This window comes from Otolemur garnettii, unplaced genomic scaffold, assembly GCF_000181295.1.
Source record: "Otolemur garnettii isolate 467f Iridium unplaced genomic scaffold, OtoGar3 scaffold00008, whole genome shotgun sequence".
Lineage (NCBI taxonomy): Eukaryota > Metazoa > Chordata > Mammalia > Primates > Galagidae > Otolemur > Otolemur garnettii.
This window is the reverse complement of record NW_003852403.1, coordinates 34,863,123-34,884,662: the sequence shown is the minus strand read 5'-3', so window position 1 is coordinate 34,884,662 and position 21,540 is coordinate 34,863,123. Positions and strand designations below refer to the sequence as shown.

Below are 21,540 nucleotides of genomic sequence, written 5' to 3'. Positions count from 1 at the left end.
AGTTGCTTCCAAGTTCCTCTTACAGAGGCACGCTAACCTGTCTGTTTTGTTGGTACGTGGCCATGAGTGATGCTATCCTGAACTCATGTACAAACAACTGCACTTCAAGGCTGGGGGACATTGTGTTCGTGGATGGTTTTTTGAATGCTATCTTCTGGAACTGTGAAAATAACTTGGGTAGATGTTCATGGATAATTGAGGACCTACACCAGGGACACTAATTTACTGATGGCCTTTCATGCCCATTAGTGTTATACATGGTTTGTATTATTTGGCAGGACATCAGTTCTCAATTTTCTCTCAAAGACAACTGGGATGGCTGATATATCTCATGACTGCCTCCAAGGGCTGAAAGTCTTGCATCATTTTTTTTTAAGTTGTATCTTTGAGTTTTCAACTTAAATCCAATTGAAATTGATTCCACTAATCTAGTACATCCTATGCATGCATTGAGGATAAGGCTCTGTGCTAGCTGCTTCCAAAAATACAGAGATGTTAGGCTCAGGCATAAACAACTAAATATAATCAAAATGTGCTAAGTAACTGTATGTTATAATTTAGGTAAAAATAGAATGAAAAAGAAAACCTGGAGATGAATTCTGACCTAAGAGTTCAGGGCAGGTTTTCTAGAGAAGTTGTGCCTGCAGTAAGGTCTTGAAAAATAGGAACTATTTGGCAAAGCAGAAATGAAAGAGAAAGATGTTTCAAGCTGCACCAGGGCCACGCACCTCATCTGTTCCTCGCTTGGTGGTAATGGCGGGCAGCCTTCATTCCTGAACTGCCTGGGGTTTAGCCAGAAACCAGAAAAGAGTGTTGTGGCTGGCAGCAAAGGCCTATTATTAGAGGTTACTAGGAGATGCTGAGAAGAGGCTACTTGAGCAGAATTAGTTTAGAGAAGTGTGTGAGGATGTAGCCAGTGTCTGATTCTAAATGTCGCAAACTAGGAAGCAGCCAAGAAAGTTGGAGATGGAACAAGTAAAGCAGCCTCTAGGGTGATTCGTTCAGAACTTAAAAAATTAAGTGATACATTGAGATAGTTAACATTCGAACCCTATAGAAATATATCAAATAAAAATGATTTTTTCCTGTCGTTTCCTAAATCCCAATTTCACTGCCTAAAGAGAAACTCATCAATAGATGTTTAAGGTTGGTCCAAACATTAAAGAAAAACAACAAAACAAACCTTATGTTAATACATAAGTGCATATTCTATTTATTTATTATATCAATAGGATCATACTATACACACCATTTTGAGCTTTTTTTTTTTTTTTTTTCAGTTTTTGGCCAGGGCTGGGTTTGAACCCACCACCTCTGGCATATGGGGCCAGTGCTGTACTCCTTTGAGCCACAGGCACCACTCTTATTTTGAGCTTTTTAAAAAATTAATATTTCTTGGAAATCTTTGCCTATCAGCCAATATGGCTCTACCTCACTGAAAAACATCTGCTTAAAATTCCACCGTGTGGATGTGTCTATAATTACATAACATTTTTATGGAGAGACATTATGTTGTTTCTTGGGTTTTGTTATTACAAACAACGCTACAGTAATGACCTGGGCCATTTTAAAAACATTTCAGCTCCTGCCTCGTACTTGATAATGCTGCCTTCCATACAGCATTTCCATAGAGATGAAAGCTATGCAGGCTGTTCAGCAGTCATTACTATTTACTTACTCTTCTATTTGTGAATGTATGTTGATTACTTATTTTTTTTCTTTGACACATCTTATTACCAAATACTAAATTGTTAAGAATCCTATTTCATGTGTAATTGCATGACATTCTACTGATAAATTGACCACTTGAGTTGGAGTTGATACTGGAAAAGCAGCATTTGATTTGGAAATCTTTAAAAAAAAAACCAAACCCAGATCTGATGATCTGAGACTTATTTTCTCCAAGTTTTTTGGATCCACATTGACTTAGTGGCAATAAACGTTGAATCCTGCGGAACCGTGGCACTCCTCTGAGCTCTAAGAGCAGCTGAGTTCCTATAAATATAATAATTACTGACTTTACCTGAGCCCTTGCTTCGTTCTTGTTGGCATTCTTTTAGGCTTTTTCATTGATTAAATCATTTAATCCCCATAGCACACAGGTTTGAAAGCATATCCAAGGCTTAGTGGCTAGTAGGTGGTAGTAATTTTAACCACTCCACTCCACTGCTGAGTGGATCAACTCTTGCATTGACTTGGTGGATAACTTCATCAATTGGAGAAAAATCTTTACTAAATGCCACGTGTTGTCAGTACCCTGCTCTATGGGAGCCAGAGCAAAATTTTTACGGTGACGTGGCAGGACAGACAGCAAGAGAAAGTATCTTTGAGAATGTTATTTCACTCTGGTTGACACTCGGGTGATCCTTTGTTTTCACATTGTTATGAAGGTTGTCAGGAACTGTCTTCTAATGCAGCACCATCCACACTGACTGAGCTCATCATGTTTACCAAAGTGCTTCTTTTAGAGAGAAAACTGAGGCCCTAATAATACAAAGAAGCTTTATGAAAAACTCTCAGTTACCCAGTGTGAGAATCAGGGATCAGAATTCTGCTCTCCCGACATCTGTAATTGCACACATAGAACCAAGAACAACAAAAATAATCTTCAGAATGAGACGTGCATGTGGTCTGATTTCTTTAGGACTGTGCCTGTGTTTAGAAGGCAAAAGTCACGAAATTTTAACATTTGACAATTCTATGCTACTTTCCCCTTTGAGAACAGATATAAAGTGATAGAATATTTTCCCCGTATTTCATAGAAGTCACAATCCCTCAGAAGCACGTACATGGTCATTAAAAATGCTTACCTTGGACAAGCCTGCTTCCATGTTTAGACAAGAATCCCCGGTGTTGGCTTTGATATATTTTCACATACCTAAAGTTTGACTGATAGGACTTGTCAAGTCGGTTAAGAAAACCAGTCAGCAGAAAAGAAAACAACAAAGTAAGATTTTTAAAAAGTCCTAAGAGACAAACATAGTCAACAAATATAAAGTTCTTCATAATTACTTGATGATGAAAGTGATTATGATTTATAATTCCAAAATACCTTGTCATCCTATGGGAACTTTTCCCTTAGATAACCTGTGTTCCTCGTCTATAATAAATACATCTCCACCCTGTGCAGCCCCTTCTTATGATTCTTGCTCTTAGCCTACATCATACCCAAGGCCCAGTGGAAATGTTCCCTCCCCAGCACATGTTCCCATGGTCGCTGCCCCCCAGTCTTCCTCTTCCCTTTCTCATCCATAGTTCTTGAAGTTGCTACTCAACCACTTTCATTTTCTTATCTTTTAGTCACTTCCTCTACCAACCTCCAGCAGGTTTTGGTTCAAAAGGAAAGCCTGGTTTTTCAGGCCTGTTAGACCCTTCTTTCTCCCTATCCCCACATGTACTCAGTCACAGAAGTAACACACTCATGCTGTACTCGCTTTGAGTCTTCCTCAACTCCCTTGAATCATGGATCACACTTACTCTGTACTCACTCTGAGTCTTACTGAACTCCCTTGAATCATGGATCCACCAGAATTCGTGTCTTGTACTCCTAGGACATCTCTGGTGCTACAGGGGACAGGGCAGCACAGAACTACAGATGCATATCAAGGGTGTCTCTTCTGTTACGGTGCCGTAGAGATTAATTTATCTCACACATTCAGAGATAAATTTAATACCAATTTGAAGTCAGTGGTAGCTGAGCACTAAATCAAGTTTCATGCTTCTGCGTGCCAGGCCCTAAGCCTCTAGGCAGGTTGCATTGCCACAAAGCTGGCCCTGCCTAACAGGCTGTCCTGATTACATCTGGTTCTTTTTCTTCTTCTCCAAGCCTTCCACCACCCACCTTCACACCTAGCAGCAATCGGAAAGAAGAGGGAGAGTGAAAATAACAGGTTGCTGTGGGCTGCTGAAGCACGATGAGTTGGAATTTAGCCCTGTCCAAAAAGATCGATAACCTCTCAGCTCATACCCAGGCCAGAGGCCGGATACTTTCCCTGGTATCACCAGGCTCTAAAAGCTGCCTGCCTTGAGTTAGGAAACAAAGCTAGTCTGTATGAAGCTCTTCCAAGTTGTACCCTGATACAAAACTATTGCTTCTGGTTCTTGAATGTCTTTTTCCCTAAGTAATTAACTGTTTTTCAACATAAATATTTCCCTCTCTTTCTCTGTACACATAGGCGTACACGCACACACACATTAAGAAATCATGTTCTTTATAAAATAATTCAAGATGCAGAATAAAGACAATAAAGACAAAAATGATCACTTATCACCATTTGCATGTATAGTGATTGGGTACATTTTGGTATATATGCTTTCAGGCTTTTTCTATACATATAAAAATAAGTGTTTTTATAAAAATAAGTTTTTACTCTGAAATATTTTGTAACTTACTTTTTTACTTAACATTACATTGTTAATTTGTTTCCATTGAAAAGTACAAACCAACATCCTTTTTTAAACTTAGTCTCTCATTTTATGAATATACCATAATTTATACAACAAGTTCTTTATTGACGAACAGTTAGATTGGTTACAATATTTGGCTATTATAGTTTATTAGAATATATCCTTTTATATATCTATTATTATTATTATCTGAGTATTACCTTTGTATAAATCCTAGAAGTAAAATTGCTAGGTGATGTATAACTCTATTGTCAAATTTTAATTTGTTTAACAACCTTTTAAAAGTTATAGATGTTAGCAGAATACTAAGATGAATAAGAATCCATGTTCTTGGCTTGGCGCCTACAGCTCAAGTGGCTAAGGCGCCAGCCACATCCAACTAAGGTGGCAGGTTCGAATCCAGCCTGGGCCGCCAAACAACAATGATGGCTGCAACCAAAAAATAGCCAGGGGTTGCGGCGGGCGCCTGTGGTCCCAGCTACTTGGGAGACAGAGGCAGGAGACTCACTTGAGCCCGGGAGTTGGAGGTTGCTGTGAACTGTGATGCCACGGCACTCTACCCATGGGGACAGCTTGAGGCTCTGTCTCAAAAAAAAAAAAGAATCCATGTTCTTGACCTTTCTTTTCCATAAAACCTTCCCTGGAGTAATGCTCTTCACATCTACTTGGCTTTAGTAGCCTCTTGTTCTTGTTCTCCAGAATAGCACAACTATTCAACTTCTAATTTCCCATTTATTATATGGTCCAACAATTGAAACTCTTGGAGAATAGAACAGCTAATTGAACCAAAACTTCTAAGTTCAGGTTTAAATCCATATTTATTTGCTTTTTTGTATAAAATGCCTGCATTCTATTTTTCAGATGTATCTCAATTTTTTTTGTGGAGTTCCAGACGTACTTCGCTCAGGATTATGCACAGACAGCATGGATCCATTCCATCATAGACTGTGTGACCATGCTGTGTGGTAAGTATCACTGCCCAGCATAGATAACTGCTGGCTACTCTTGAACGGTACATGACAGTGACCTTCACTGACTTTGGTTACTAGTGTTTCTAAGCAGAAGGACTATGTTAAAAATGGCTAACAATATGTATAAAGGGAAAAATCAATCTTAGCTTTGGCCAAAGACGACCAGACTTTCTCTTGGAATGAATGGTTTTAGCTGATGTCAACGCTGAACATTGCAGAACTTGTCCTGATTTTGGAGGCAGTTTACAGTATATGCTGGGCTTCTCTCTTCCAAATGCTGTGGCCTTCTCACAGTCATGTGAGCAGTCAGTGGATAGCTCCACAAGCCATCGCTATGTGATCTCCTGGAATGATGCCCCAGTGTTGCATCACATCTCAAGTCTTGGTTTGTAGCCTGTTTCCTTCCCAGAGGGTTCAAAATTTGGTTCATAGATTTCATCTTCGTCATGCATAAATCTCTGTGCATAAGAAAGTATTGGGGAAGGATAGATTGTGTCATCATGAGCTAAACATAGTGACTATGGCTATACCTCATTCAAGAAATATTATATAGGCTGTTCCAGAAATTCATTGAAACTAACATTCCATCTATATACTAGAGGACAATAAAGTTATTACATTGGTGCCTGAGAGAATGTCTAAGATTGGATCAAATTGTCTACAGCCAGGCCCACTTAGTCCTTTCTTTTCAGTGAGACCTGAGTATTTTAGAAAACTTTTATCTTTTCAAGTCTTGTCTCAGGGCAAAAGATGAATGCTATCCATGTGATTCAGTAATTCATAATAACTTTATCTGATTTCATTCTAGGGACTAAGACATTTATATTTTAAAAATCAGGAATCAGTTGAATTGTGCTGAAATATATTTCCTTGGTTGGAATTTAAAAAACTCTAGGACTAAAAGCAGGTTTTATAAGATAGATAAGTAGACTCTCTGAACCAATAAGAAGGTCTTAAAAAAAATGCCATATCTGGGTTTTATAGCTTGTCTTTTTTTTTTAAACTAGTAAAATGATTACTTGATTATCAGGGTCACATTATTAGTCACAGCCTTTGTATCAGCACACCAAGAAATGTGTTTCTCTTTTATGGTGAATAAAGGTGACTCATCTCCCTCACTGGCATCTTTTGGAGAATATTCATAATCTCCTGAAGAGGAGTAAATGGTCTTAGGTGACCAGCATGTTCGCAATTACCATGTGAGGCTTTGAGCAAGATCATGTCTGAAGCAGCATATTTAAATTCTATGCAAGAATGAGAGGTCTCTTGTACCCAGTTACCATATACCCAACATGATCACCCGGTAACGTGAAATCAGAACATTAGGGTTCAGAGCCCGGACAAGAGGCTGCAAAACCACATCTGTGACACTACCTGGGAACGGATCTGCTCTGTGATGAACAGAAAAATGAACATTGGAGTCAGCCCCCAGTTTCAACCTGATCAATACACAATCATCTACAGATACCCAGAGAATCAGCTCTGCTAATCTTTTTACTAGGAGTACTGGTATTGAATTGTTCCCTAGAAAGAAATCCACATGCCTTTCATCACTCCTGTTATTAGTCTGGGAGACTCAAAGAGTAAAAGGGCAAAATAACCTCAGTCTCAGAGTCAAGGGCCATGAGCTGTACTTCTTGGTGGCCTTGGGCATGCCATGCCCCTTTGAAGTTCAGTTCCTTATGGGCCTCTTACAGGTTTAATGAATATTCTATAAGCCTGGAGGTTGACATGGGTCTACACTCTGTGTGATAATAAACAAGTCACTTCCTCTCTTTGGCCCTCTGTTTCCAAAGCCGTAGAATTAGTGGAGTGGACTGGATGCTTTAAAGCTCAATTATTTTCTGTTCTGCCAGTGCAACATCACAGCTTTCACGATGCCTTCAAGGCCTTTCTGTTGAACTTATTTATCGTTGTTTTTGAAGCTCCACTTGGGAGTGTTGTGAGTAACCACTTATCCTGCCAAGTGGGAATCATGCTGGGTGGCTTGCTTGCATCTACTGGTCTCATCCTGGGCTCATTTGCCACCAGTCTGAAGCATCTCTACCTCACTCTGGGCGTTCTTACAGGTAAGGGCACTTTGTACCTTTGTCCATTTGTCTTGCTTACACCATTCTGGGGCTGCCAAGTGCATCAGTAGAGCAGTGATTTAAAGAATATTCATTTTGTTGGATGGATAATTTAGCTGACCTAGCATATGTCTACCTACCTCACAGTTAAACAGAGCTAGAAATGGGATTGCACTAACCTAATGAAAATAGATCACCACTTTAATTCTGCTGTAGGATAAAAGTAATTTTTGCTTTTTCTTTGGTGTTAGTGTATGGTAAGATTCTGTATTCAGAAGAAACAAGATATTACTCAGGGTGACATAAACTTTCAGTACTGGTCATTCTCCCAAAATCTTTGCCAAAACATTAGAATACTATCTATGGTTAAACAGAGCTGCCCTTGCTTTATAATGAATATCATTGTGCAATGAATTTGAGTTTTCAATTTAAAAAAGAAAGCCCCTGTGAATGTTCTTATATTACACTAGGGGTTCTCAAACTTTTTAAACAGGGGGCCAGTTCACTGTCTCTCAGGCCGTTGCAGTCTGGAGGGCCAGACTGTGGGCCCCGGGACAAGTCAGCTGCTAAGCAGGACAGACAGCAGCGGCAAAAACACCTGGCAGGCCAGATAAATGTCCTAGGCAGGCTGCATGTGGCCTGTGGGCCATAGTTTGAGGACGCCTGTATTACACACTCTCTCTTAATGCTGTAGCAGTATTGCTTTAGTGAATCATAATGAATCCTATAGAAAGTGAAGCAACAGATGTGAATTCCATAAATCACGCTTAAAGGGACTGCATAGGATCAAGATGGGGTTGGTTGGTGGGTCTAGAATAGCAGTTTGCCCATCACTTAGAGGGGTGTGGGGATTAGCACCAACTCCTCTCTGGGCTTTGTGCCACTGGGGTAGTGTGAATCAGGCCCGTAAAGGATGTAACCTCATAGTGAGGCCATAAATATGGCTCTTTCAGCTAAAGAAGGTGCATCTGCTCCTAGTAACCCATAAGGCCTGACTGCTTTGGTGACTAGTGGTCCCAGTTTACCAGGGAACATTCTAGCTTTAGCACTGTAATTCCCACACATTCAGAAACCTACCAGTCAACTCCGGATAGCTGGCCACCCTGCAGATGGAAACAGGAGCTGACAACAGTTCTCCCTTGTCTTTTTCTGACATTGTAGTTGCCAGGAAATCCAGCCCTTCAGATTTTCTTGACTTAAAAAGTAATAGAAGCTAAAGAACTTTAAAAAGATTTCTGGACTATCAACACTTTTCTGCTGACCTTAAGGGAGGTTTCCATGCTATATTCATGTATAAAGATGGCATGATGTTTTCCAACTACGTGAAATTACTCTGAAACTTTTATGAAGTTATACATGCGATTTCAATCCCAATTCCAGAGTGGTATAGATTACCAGGGTTGAGTCTTTATAGGCGGTGAAGAGTTAGGAAAAAAAAGAGATAGGGCAATTATCTGGATAATTTAGGTAAAAGAAAAAGAAGAGGAGGGATAAGTTTCTTTAGTTAGCATTATACAGATATTCTATTTAGTTCCAAGTTAATTTGTATAATAATTTTTACATTCTTCATTTAACTTTGTTGAAGAAATAAGATTTTCTTAAGGGTGTTCTTCCTGAGAAGAAAGTCATATCTGTTCTACATTTTCCAAATTGTGAATGACTGGTGAGGGAAAACTCATTTTCAGCTTGATGTTGGAAAAAGCTTTAAAAGGGCTTAAGAAAGACAGATTCTCTTTAATCCAGATTGTTTTATTCTGAGATACTTTCTTTCACTGGCTGTGCATGGTGTACCAGCACTCACAGGGCTCTCTTTATCCGCAGGTCTTGGATTTGCACTTTGTTACTCTCCAGCTATTGCCATGGTTGGCAAGTATTTCAGCAAACGGAAAGCCCTTGCTTATGGGATCGCCATGTCGGGAAGTGGTATTGGCACCTTCATCCTGGCTCCTGTGGTTCAGCTCCTTATTGAGCAGTTCTCCTGGAGGGGAGCATTACTCATTCTTGGGGGCTTCGTTTTGAATCTCTGTGTTTGTGGTGCCTTGATGCGGCCAATTATTCTGAAAGAGGACCGGATGACACCAGAGCAGAAGCATGCCTGTACAACTCAGAGAGAAGACTTTGAGCGGGCTTCTCCCTATTCACCTCTGACCAAAAACTGGACCCAGACTTACATCTGCTGCTCTTTGCAGCAGGAGTACAGTTTTCTCCTGATGTCAGACTTTGTTGTGCTAGCCATCTCTGTTCTGTTTATGGCTTACGGCTGCAGCCCTCTCTTTGTGTACTTGGTGCCTTATGCTTTGAGTGTTGGAGTGAGTCACCAGCAAGCTGCTTTTCTTATGTCCATTCTGGGGGTGATTGACATTATTGGCAATATCACATTTGGATGGCTGACCGACAGAAGGTAAAACCCACGAACCTACAATCAGCTCTCTCCCCAGGGACTTTAAGTTTTGAATTTCTCCTCATTCCCTTTCCCCATGGACTGCCTACGTCTGAATAATGTTGACAAGTCCACAACATCAGAAGGCAGCTCCCTTGCTGGTTCTCCTAGATCAAGAGTTGGCAAACCTTTCTGTAAGAGGACAGGAGGGAGACATTTTTTGCCATTGTGATCTTACAACTACCTGACTCTGCTGTTGCAGCCCCCAAAGCAGCCATAGATAATATGTAAACAAATCAGAGTGGTCATGTTCTAAGAAGTTGTTATTTATCCACACGGAAATTTGAATTTCTCTTATAGTTTTTATGTGTCACAAAATATTGTTCTTTTGATTATTTATCTCAACCATTTTAAAGTAGAAAAATAATTCTTAGGTCATAGGTAGTACAAAAACAGGTGATGGGCTCAATTTGGCCACAGTTTGCCAATCCTTGTTGTAGTCAGTTTAGGATGGTGGGTTTGTCTAAGTTACAGACGTCTAGGGTAACCACAAGTTCTGGTGATCCATTTAATTCCATCCAGAGTTGAGTTAGTCTTCAGGCAAGACAATCTCTGGCTGAGTATTGTGGTTTGGGTTTTGGCTGAACCACCCTAGAGACTGCCTGGCAGTGGGAGGAGGAGCAGGACCCAGTCCAGGCAGGAGGAAGAGGTGCAGCAGTAACACGGCAGTCACACATTATGTCCATCAGACACTTATGTTTGGCAGTACAAATAGCAAGTACTTTCATATTAATTGTGGGCTTAGAAACCAAAGTTATAAGAAATCTACCCAGAAGTTTCTTCATTAAATGCTCACCTGTTTAGACTGTATAGTACAAGCTACTCAGAATCTCCTAAATGGTGGATGCAAGCTATGACCTGTTGGAAGAAGAGATCTGTTATCAAGTAGCATCTCTCAAATTATGTCACAGGTCATTAGTCAGGATTCAACTGCCACTCTCCTGTGTGATGGATGTAATATTTAAGATCAATTCCACATTTTTTTTTTTTGAGACAGAGTCTCACTATGTTGCCCTCTAGAGCGCTGTGGCATCACAGCTCACAGCAACCTCAAACTCTTGGGCTTAAGTGATTCTCTTGCCTCAGCCTCCCAAGTAGCTGGGACTATAGGCACCTGCCACCAATGCCCTGCTATTTTTTTGTTATTGTTGTCATTGTTGTTTAGCAGGCCCAGGCCAGGTTCGAACTCGTCAGCCCTGGTGTATGTGGCCGGTGCCCTAACCACTGAGCTATGGGCACTGACTCTCAATTTCACATTTTTAATGATTAAGGAAGAAGGAGGAGAGCAAGGGATATCTGTCTTCACAATATAACCTGGCAAGAAGCGGCAGTGTGTAGACACACGGGAAGCATTACTGGCCAGGCATACAAGACCTGAGTTCCTGTGCCAGCTCTGTCCCTTATTAACCCTATGACCTATGGAAAGTCACCTAACTCTCAGATCCTTAAGGGTTGTAATCTATAAAATGGGCAAGTGCAATATTTGCCTATTGACCTCATACCATTTTGCAAAGTTCAAATGAGCCTGTAGATAGAAAAATGTTTGTAAAGGACAAATTGCTGGACCTGACATTATGCAGAATCTTTGAAATAATTGGTATCATGAAGGGGTTTGGAGTCACAGAAGGAAAATGTAATGGAAGTATCACAGGAGAAGTCTTGAAATCAGACTTAGTTCAAGACCTTCACCATACCCAGTTAATCCTTCACATTCCAGCTTCCCCTTTGTAATAATCACTCAGGTTCTTGAGCATCTACGAGGTGCCACACACCAATGGATAACAAAACTGGAAGCATCTAGTATGGTTGGGTGCTAGAAAGTATTAGTCTCCCGGCACTCTGCATGTTATCTCCAACTCTCTTTAGAATAGCCCTGTGGTGAGATAGAGAACCTTCCCATTTTATAGCTAAAGAAACTGAAGATAGAGTCAGGCAGTTCATGGGTGAAAGAACTGGTCTTATTTCCCTATTTTTCTAGTTTTAGGGCACATATTCCCCATATTCTTTCTACTATACAATGCTTCCTAGGAAGGTGAATTCGTACCGTCACATAAAAGGTAGGAAGACAACATAGATAAAACCTGGTAGGGAGGCCATCGCTATGAGTCCTTGCAATGCTTACTGCTCCATGGCCATGATGCTACAGCTCTTTCACAGAACCTTAGTGCGTCCTCACTCATTTTTGTTCCTCACATCCACAGGTGTCTGAAGAATTACCGGTATGTTTGCTACCTCTTTGCTGTGGGCCTGGATGGGCTCTGCTATCTCTGCCTCCCAATGCTGCAGAGTCTCCCACTGCTTGTGCCTTTCTCTTGTACCTTTGGCTACTTTGATGGTGCCTATGTGACCCTGATCCCAGTAGTGACTGCGGAGATGGTGGGGACCTCCTCTTTGTCGTCCGCACTCGGGGTGGTATACTTCCTTCATGCAGTGCCGTACTTGGTGAGCCCACCCATCGCAGGTACGTCTCCAGAGAGAACCCCCAATCACCTCTTTGTCAGATTGTCTTGAAAACACTGCACCCACACTAGACTGGCCAGAGGGCTGAGAAAAAGAGTGAAAGAGAACAGGGGTGCAATAGCCACCCCAAACCACCTCATGTTATAGTCTTCTTCCAATCAAGTGGGAGCCTTGGCCTCCCTGGAAAGAAAAAGTCCCACATTAGGTTCTGGATTCCTTTCCATGCTAATGATGGGAGCAGTTGGCTTAGACTTGCCAGTTAGGAGGGCACATTCAGAGGGAGGTCTGGCTGGAGTACAGGATTTCAGCAGGGGGCAGTGGGTGGTGAGGCTCGAATGGTAAGCACCAGGGTCATAGTGGAATGTTTTGAGTGCCACTCCAAGGAGCTGGGCTCTGTTTAGAAACTGGAGAGTATTCAAGTTTGTGTGCAAAGGGGTAAAACAGTAAAGAGTGTATTTTAGAAAATATAATGTAGCAATTGATGTAGTAATCCAAGGGAGAGAGAGTTAGGATTCCATGCTAATATTAATAGTTTTAGGAGCAAAAAGCCCCCAAGTGGGGCTGCTGCAGCAAAAAATGGAAATGAGGCTCGGCGCCTATAGCTCAACCGGCTAGGGCGCCAGCCACAGACACCTAAGGTGGCGGGTTCGAATCCCCAGCCCGGACCTGCCAAACAACAATGACGGCTGCAACCAAAAAATAGCCGGGCGTTGTGGTGGGCGCCTGTGGTCCCAGCTACTTGGGAGGCGGAGGCAGGAGACTCGCTTGAGCCCAGGAGTTGGAGGTTGCTGTGAGCTGTAATGCCACGGCACTCTACCCAGGGGGACAGCTTGAGGCTCTGTCTCAAAAAAAAAAAAAAAATGGAAATGAACTCTGGGGACAAGGAGGAGATTTTAAAAAAAAAAAAATCAATTGAATTTAGCATAGGAGGGCGAAAGAGAGAAAGAAGTCAAAGATGACTGCGTAAACAATGTCATGGTTGAAAAAGATGAGGCAATAGAGAAACTGACTTTGCCTGAAAAATAATGAATTTAATGTTTAGATATATTTAGATATCTGAAATACTCAGGTGAAAATGCTCAGTAGAGCTGTGTATGAATGATGTCTGAGGGCGGCGCCTCAGTAGAATGATGTCTGAGGGCGGCGCCTGTGGTTCAAGTGGGTAGGGTGCCAGCCCCATATACTGAGGGTGGTGGGTTCCAACCCAGCCCTGGCCAAACTGCAACAAAAAAGTAGCCAGGCCCATATACTGAGGGTGGCAGGTTCGAACCCGGTCCTGGCTAAACTGCAACAAAAAAATAGCTGGGCTTTGTGGCAGGCACCTGCAGTCCCAGCTACTTGGGAGGCTAAGGCAAGAGAATCGCCTAAGCCCAGGAGTTGGAGGTTGTTATGAGTTGTGACGCCACGGACTCTACTGAGGGCAATAAAGTGAGACTCTCTCTAAAAACAAAGAAGAATGATGTCTGAGCTTTAGAAGAAGGCCATATTTGGATATATAGATTTGGGAATCATCAGATAAAGCATCTAGAATGTTTTAAAAACTGTAAAATGATATAGAAATTTAAAGCATGATTAAATAAATAATTTGACAAATATTTATTCCATGCATTAACCAAGTAATTCAACCAATTTATTGCTTGTGTAACTAGCATTTTGCTTGGAGGCCTGGAGAGATAGCAGCAAACAGGTCAGAACCTGTTTCTCCTTCCTGAAGCATGTGGTCTAGACCAGTGTCTTTCCAGAGTGAGATCCTGGGACCACCTGCATCAAAATCCCCTAGGGCCCTAGTTAAAATGCAGGTTCATTTACATTCCCACTGGTGATATGAATCTTTGGGAGGGCGAGTTTTCCAAAAATCTACATTTTCATCTAGTTTTCTCTGATACACATGCACAGTAAATATTGAGAATAACTAGTCTAGATGATTACCTGCCTAAATTTAAAAAACTAGAAGCATGAACCAGGTCTTTGCAGACAGTGAAAAGAGAAATGGGCTGGCCATTTGCCTGGAAAATAAAAAGGGAATTTTTGAAGAGAGCAGGGCTTCTGCTTAGCTATTACTGTGAATAGATACATTCGGGCTGTTTCCCAAACCCAGAAGTTTGGGGCTAGGGAAGAAGCAGCCAACTAGGGGAAATAGTGGCTGCTTAACTGTGGCAGATGAAAAGTCCTGGTTAGTTCAAGTTCCATGGTACAGGACTTTAAGGTTAGTGCTTCATTTTTGAGACCTGCTCCCCAAATGTTCCCGCATCCTCCCTCCATAGCCAATTTTACTTTTCATCAGCTTTGAGGAGCAGTGTTATTCTGTTAAGGGTCACAGGACACAAATGAAATTGGGGTGCCTGGATCCTTTGTTGGTGTATGGCCTTCTTTTGGCAAATCAGAAATTATACTCATTACTAAGAATTAGAGGATGTGAGTTCTTACTACGATACTTCTCTTTTTTATTTACCTTTCAAATGACAGCTCTCTACTCAGTCTCTTCTTTTTGGTGCTACATAAATGCACAAGTAAATAACACAGGAACTAAAATATGTGAGAGTAATTTTAATTCCAGAAAACCTTGTGGGGCTTATAATAATTTGAAGCAGGTAAAAGGAAAAATCGTATACTTCTTAGTTGGTTTTCTTGGCATATAAATAAAGTTTGAAGGATTTTTTAAAAAAAGCCTTTAGTTAATCATAAAGTAATTGCCTTCCCAGGTATTCTAATTTTACCCCAATGGTCTGATCATCTGGTCCCGATTGTGCTTATTATAAGCCTTCATTTTCCTCAAAATTTAGAGCAGGGATAGATATTGAGATTAATTTGTTGCAAGAAGAGATAAAGAAAAAAATGGTTATAGAAATATGCCTTCAGAAGTGTGCATTTGCAACTTCTAAACCGGGACAAAGGTCTGATTTTCCAACTGGATGTATGACGACTGAATTTAATTGAAAATTTGGACAGCATTCTGAAGCATGTCATGCTATTCAAGATAGTATATGAATGCTGGGAATATTACTAGCATTTTGCCCGATTACGTTCACTTAACACCCTTGGTAAATTATCCCAACTTCAATAGATTTTGTTTATTTACCAGATTTCATGGGGTTAATAATAGCAAATATTTATTGTGTGATTACCAAGTACATGATACTCTTCCAAGCCCTTTAGATAATACTAATCATCATCAATTCATTTTAGAAGTTTCTCTGGAAAATGGAATGTATTTTTCAGTTGCTGTGTGATATTTTTGGGCGATCTGCTTTTTGTCTTAAAATGATAATGGTGGTGCTAGCTATCTATTGTTGTTATCCTTACCAATTACTAGGTTTGAGAGTGGGTGAGTGACAGAATTTTCAACTCAACAACATGATTTTGCTGTTGTTTGTTACAGGGTGGCTGGTAGATACAACTGGCAGCTACACGGCAGCGTTCCTTCTCTGTGGATTTTCAATGATATTTAGTTCTGTGCTGCTTGGCTTTGCTAGACTTGTAAAGAGGATGAAAACAACCCAGCTGCAGTTCCTTGCCAAAGAATCTGACCCCAAGCTGCAGTTGTGGACCAATGGATCAGTGGCTTATTCTGTAACAAGAGAATTAGACCAGAAAGACGGGGAATCTATGGCTACAGCAGTGCCTGGTTACCACCCCACCTGACCAAGGGCCTTGAGCCTGGGAATCTTCAGAGTTCGTCCAAATGGGGCCACATGATTGCTCATGTTTCGGAAGCATTTGATTTTGGCAGAGCATTGCCTTCCAAGGACATTATTACTATTGTTTTATTAACATATTTATAAAGGGAAAATAGCGAATAATAAAGAAAGGTGGCCTAGCCCAGAGTTTGCTCATTTGGGGTTTGTACTCAGAATTGAACTTACATCTTTTGGGCAATGAGCATTGCTCCATGGGGAATGTAAGGATACCACTGATGTAATCAGCTGTAATTGAGGTGTAATTTCCAGGCATAACTAAACCAGATGACACTGGGCAGCAGCTTTGTCCCAAAGTCTCTGTCCCTACACACCCCCCATGCCCCCAGTTAGAAGGTGAATGGAAACACTGACATGTAGGTTTGCTTACATGGGTCATTATGAAAGTTTTGAGATACACAAAAATTCAGAAATGTAGTATCCACACGGATGGAAACGAATGAAGCCCTCCCAGCAACACTAATCAGCCAGCAAAATTTGCACAGATGAATGAGAAAGGACAATGTCAACTGTGTTGCTTGGAAAGGAAAAAATGGCCCATAACACAGTCTATCTCAAAACTTTGGTAGTGAACTGTGTACCTTTTGTTTTTTGGGGGGCAGGGGCAGTGGTCAGCTTGGGTATGACCCTGGAGAGTGAAGATGTAAAGTCTTTTTCATAATGGACTTCCTCATTAGGGTTTTGGGTGGGGTTGTTAAGGAATATTTGAGATTCCTCAAAAGCTGAGAATTAATATAGAAAGAAAGAGATTATCTCCCCTTACTCCCACCATTAGTATTCCAGCCAATCCATGCCTCTCCCAATGGGTAGGTACCACTTTAGGAATCCAAAGAATCATGGAGTGCCATAGTTGGAATAGATCTTAAAGGGTGACTGGTAAGAACTTCTCTTTGAAATTGTTCACTGGAGGCTGGGTGCGTGTACCTCAAGTGCTTAGGGAGCCAGCCACATATACTGGAACTGGTAGGTTCGAATCCAGCCCGGGCCTACCAAACAACAATAACAACGATAACCAAAAAATAGCCGGGCACTGTGGCGGGCGCCTGTAGTCCCAGCTACTTGGGAAGCTGAGGCAAGAGAATTGCTTAAGCCCAAGAGTTTGAGGTTGCTGTGAGCTGTGACACCATGGCACTCTACTGAGGGCAACATAGTGAGACTCTGTCTCAAAAAAAAAAAAAAAGAAAAAGAAAAAAAGAAACAAGAAATTGTCCGCTGGAAACTGAAAGCTCCTTACATAAAACTATGTCCCTGGTGCTTACCCGTTAACAATACTATTACATACCATGCTCACTTTCAATTTAGCAAACATATCTGGTCACAAGGACAACCTCTTAATCAATGTTGAAATGTTAACAATAATACAGTTTCCTTTGGTTTTACTTCAGAAAGAAAGCTCTGATTTAAACTGTAGACACATTCATATCAGGAACAGAAAAATGTTGGCGGTATTCCAGTCAGGCAGGAATTGAATTCTTGAGTCAGCAGGTCTCTGGTGAGTGTTTTCTTAGCAGATCAGACATTTAAGTTCATCATTACCCAAAAGAGGATTGGGAGAGGCTGTTACCTGAAAAATATTATCCTAGAGATATTGTAAAAGTGAGATTCTTTTCTCTCTGTGTTAATTCTTATTCCAATGTCCACTGCTCTTCATGTCTTTATGGATAATAGTTAGAAACTTAACTCCTTAGATGAGAATAATTTATTAATTCCCAAATACCACACTTTTCTATGGTGTGGGATAATTTCTGAATCTTCAGATGGAAGAGGAAGGGCATGGAGAGAGAAAAGTTTAGATCCCCTGGTTTGCCTCTAACCATTTTAAATTCCCCAAATTAATAATCTAAAATCCAAAATTATATCACAAATAGGAGCCATTTATGCAATTAATTTTAATTATTCAAAAGTTTAAAGTCCAAATGTTGAGAAAACATATTTACCCTGAAGACTATTTGTTCTGCTATTCCCACAAGGCCTCACAAGTGATCAGAGAAAAAACACAGCGATGAGGAAGATCCTGGGTGACTGAGTGCGCTCAGCAGGGTGCTGGCCTATAACTAAAGAATTTCACACAATCACGTATTCATACATAGCTTTTTGAATGAGATACTGACTTGATTTGATGGGAGAAAATGATCATCTTTCATAGTTATTGTCCAAAGAGAAATTTGAATGTTATCTGCTATCTCTTCACTTAGTTTGAGAAGTTAGTTTTCAACCCATTTACCTTGTCATTTGCAATTGTAAAATATTTGGGAAATGTCTGTAAAAAGTCAAAGCTAAAATGAAGTTACACACTTTTGGAATAGCACTTTACCCTAAATACTATTGCTTGAATCTCCAAGCCTAGAGATATTTGAATATATAAATGTCTTTAAATATTCTTATACATATTTTTTCATTGTGATGATCACAGTAACATTTTATGTGGTTCTGCGATATCATTTCTCTAAAGTACTGCAAGTATTTATGAAAAATGAGCACAGCGATCACAGCTTTTAAAGATTTGTATGAAAACATTTGAGATATTTGACTTTATACATGCATAAATTTGCATTTACTTTTCTTTCTGGAGCAGCATTTCTATAAAATCAGTAAGAAAAATATAGAACTTAGACTCTACTATTTTGTCATCTACACAAAATTTTCCACGTGCCTATACTGTTTACTTTAAAACTGAAGAATTCATGGGAATGATGTATTTTGTGGAATTGAGAACAAAATTGTAGTGGGATGATTCTACATCTTAAAAATTTCTTTATATCACTGTAAGCTCTACTTTGGAAATGACTGAATAGAAAAGCAGAAGAAATTATCTAACTTTTGTAAATACACTGTACCATCGGGCCCTTTGTTCAGATTGTAATTTCACTAATAGATCAGATATTTATGCTAATATTTTCTTATTTCAAAAGCAAAATAAAATGAGTTTATAGTCATATACCTGGGAAAACATTCTTCCCTTGAATAAGGGGTTTGGGTTGGATGGTGAGAGGGCCTGTCTGGATTGTGCTAAGATGTAGTCAGTGCTTTAAGGTGTGGTAAGTAATCAAATGATTTATAAAAACCAAAACTCTTCATTGAGTACTTTCTTTTTTTTTTTTTTTTGAGACAGAGTCTCATTATGTCACCATGGATAGAGTGCTGTGGTGTCACAGCTCACAGCAATCTCAAATTCTTGGGCTTAAGTGATTTTCTTGCCTCAGCCTACCAAGTAGCTGGGACCTAGATGTCTGCCACCATGCCTGGCTATTTTTTTGTTTCAGTTGTCATTGTTGTTTAGCTGTCTGGGGGAAGGACTCAAACCCACCAGTCTCAGTGCATGTGGCTGGTATCCTAACCACTGTGCTAGGGTACGCCGAGTCCACTGAGTACTTTCATTGTGCTCGCTACTATGCTAGGTACTTTGTACATGCCACCTCGTTTAATCTCCTTAATTAACCTATGTTTTCACATTTTTGTAGATGTGGAAACTGAGGTACCAGTGGTATGGCTCAGTGGCCAACGCACTCTAGTGCTTCTGTGAAATCCTGTAAAACTGGGATGCTGTCTGATGCTGAAGCCTGTGTCTTTCCCTTTGTGCCTACTCAGATCATCTTATGTGGGTTCAAGAAACCATTTGGAAACACACCCTCCCTTGGGCAGATAAAAATCCTTTGGATTATGCTTCAATCTTCTAATCGGTACAGAAGGAAAGATTCTAGATTGGAGGTTTCCAAGACTTTTCTCTAGAGTTGCTATCAAACCCACAACAACTAGCATGCATACCTTTGCCAGTGATGATGCAAATAACATTTATTTGACATTCACCTTCTTGGTCCTAATAGGTCAAAATTCAAAATTGTTTATTGAAATGAAATAGTGTGTGGCTTGGAGCCTGTAGCTCAGCTAGGGCGCTGGCCACATACACCAGGGCTGGTGGGTTGGAACCTTGCCCAGGCCTGCCAAACAACAACAACCACCACCACAACAACAAATAGCCAGACGTTGTGGCAGGCATCTGTAGTCCCAGTTATTTGGGAGGCTGAGGAAAGAGAAGTGCTTAAGCCCAAGAGTTTGAGGTTGCTGTGAGCTGTAATGTTACAGCACTCTACCAAGGGTGACATAGTGAGACTCTTAAAAAAAAAAGAAAAGGAAGAAATACTGTGAATTTAGGGTAGATATCTGAATTTCTTTTCTCATACTTCAAACTTTGAGTCTTTAATTTTTTTAATCTACTGAACAACAGATTTTTTTTTTTTTGAGACAGCCTCAAGCTGTCCCCCTAGGTAGAGTGCTGTGGCATCACAACTCACAGCAACCTCCAACTCCTGGGCTCAAGCGAGTTTCCTGCCTCTGCCTCCCAAGTAGCTGGGACCACAGGCACCCGCCACAATGCCTGGCTATTTTTTTTGGTTGCAGCCATCATTGTTGTTTGGTGAGCCCGAGGCTGGATTCGAATCTTCCACCTTAGGTGTATGTGGCTGGTGCCTTAGCCACTTGAGCCACAGGCGCTGAGCCTGAACAACAGATTTTAATACCCGTTTTCAGAGCAGCTAGTGATGACAGATGACTGAAATTTTGTCACATAGCACAGAATAGTGTTTGGTGAGGGAAGTGAAAAAATATTAAATAATGATAAAAGGATTGACATTTAAGACAAAACATCATGGAACTTTTCAAACATATACAAAAGTAGAAAGTATAGTGTAATGAACTTGATGTACCCATGCCCCAGTGTCTACAATTATCTACCCATTTATCCTTCCCCTTGAAGCAATTTGAAATTTGTTAACATTTTGACAGCACATGTTTTCCTATAGCTGCCAGGAAATAACTGAACTTGGGAAAAATAATTTGGTCAGGTTTGTAGAGGGCACAGGATTAGTACCACCTATTAATAAGCCATATGATCACTTACAAAGCTAATTGTTTTCCCTTTCTTACTATGTGGGTTTTGACTGCCTGAATTGCAGATTAAAACGTCTTTCTCCTCTCCCTAGTACTCTACAGATCTATCTACCTGAAGCCTGAGCAGTGTCGAATAAGTTAAAAAAGTGAAAAAGGCTTTTTCTCTCTTGACACAAGAAACTCAAGCCACTGAGAAGAGCTTTTGAGGTCTAGATGAAAGTGATCATTATTTTGCTCATCATCGTTTTTAATTGTTTAAGAGTCAGAAGTCTCTTTGAAGTGTCTAGGACCTAAAATTGGCTTAAAATTAAAAGAAAAGCACTTTATTTTTGAGATTTGAGTTGACATTAAAAAGCATTAGAATTAGCATTTTTAAAAGCAGTCCTTTTAAAGTTTTTTCATAAACAAATTTCTTTAGTGATGGGAATTTAGGCCTTTGCCCATTGACAGATATAATGATGGAAGAGTTAGCGGTCCAGAGCCCAGGAAAGATGAAGAGTATATTGCTTTCCGCTTCCTGTACGCTGCTTCCTGGGGAGCAGATAAGGGTGGAGCTGATTGAAGGGCTGGGGTGCAGGTTTGCTTAGGTGCAAGTTGCTGTTATATCCAGA

The 21,540-nt window shown here is 40.5% G+C and overlaps 1 protein-coding gene across 6 annotated transcripts in view; it reads left to right on the top strand.

Moving 5' to 3' along the window:
- Window positions 1-16,458, top strand: part of SLC16A12 (solute carrier family 16 member 12) — an 80,086-nt gene extending 63,628 nt beyond the window's left edge. For all 6 annotated transcript variants that reach the window (XM_012801285.2, XM_023509618.1, XM_023509617.1 and 3 more), the window contains 5 exons: window positions 5,269-5,372; window positions 7,304-7,447; window positions 9,269-9,848; window positions 12,089-12,348; window positions 15,727-16,458. In XM_012801285.2, the coding sequence (XP_012656739.1) occupies window positions 5,269-5,372; window positions 7,304-7,447; window positions 9,269-9,848; window positions 12,089-12,348; window positions 15,727-15,989 (1,351 nt within the window). In that variant the 3' untranslated portion in view covers window positions 15,990-16,458. The remainder of the gene's footprint in view (window positions 1-5,268; window positions 5,373-7,303; window positions 7,448-9,268; window positions 9,849-12,088; window positions 12,349-15,726) is intronic.
- The last annotated feature ends 5,082 nt before the right edge of the window (window positions 16,459-21,540 follow it).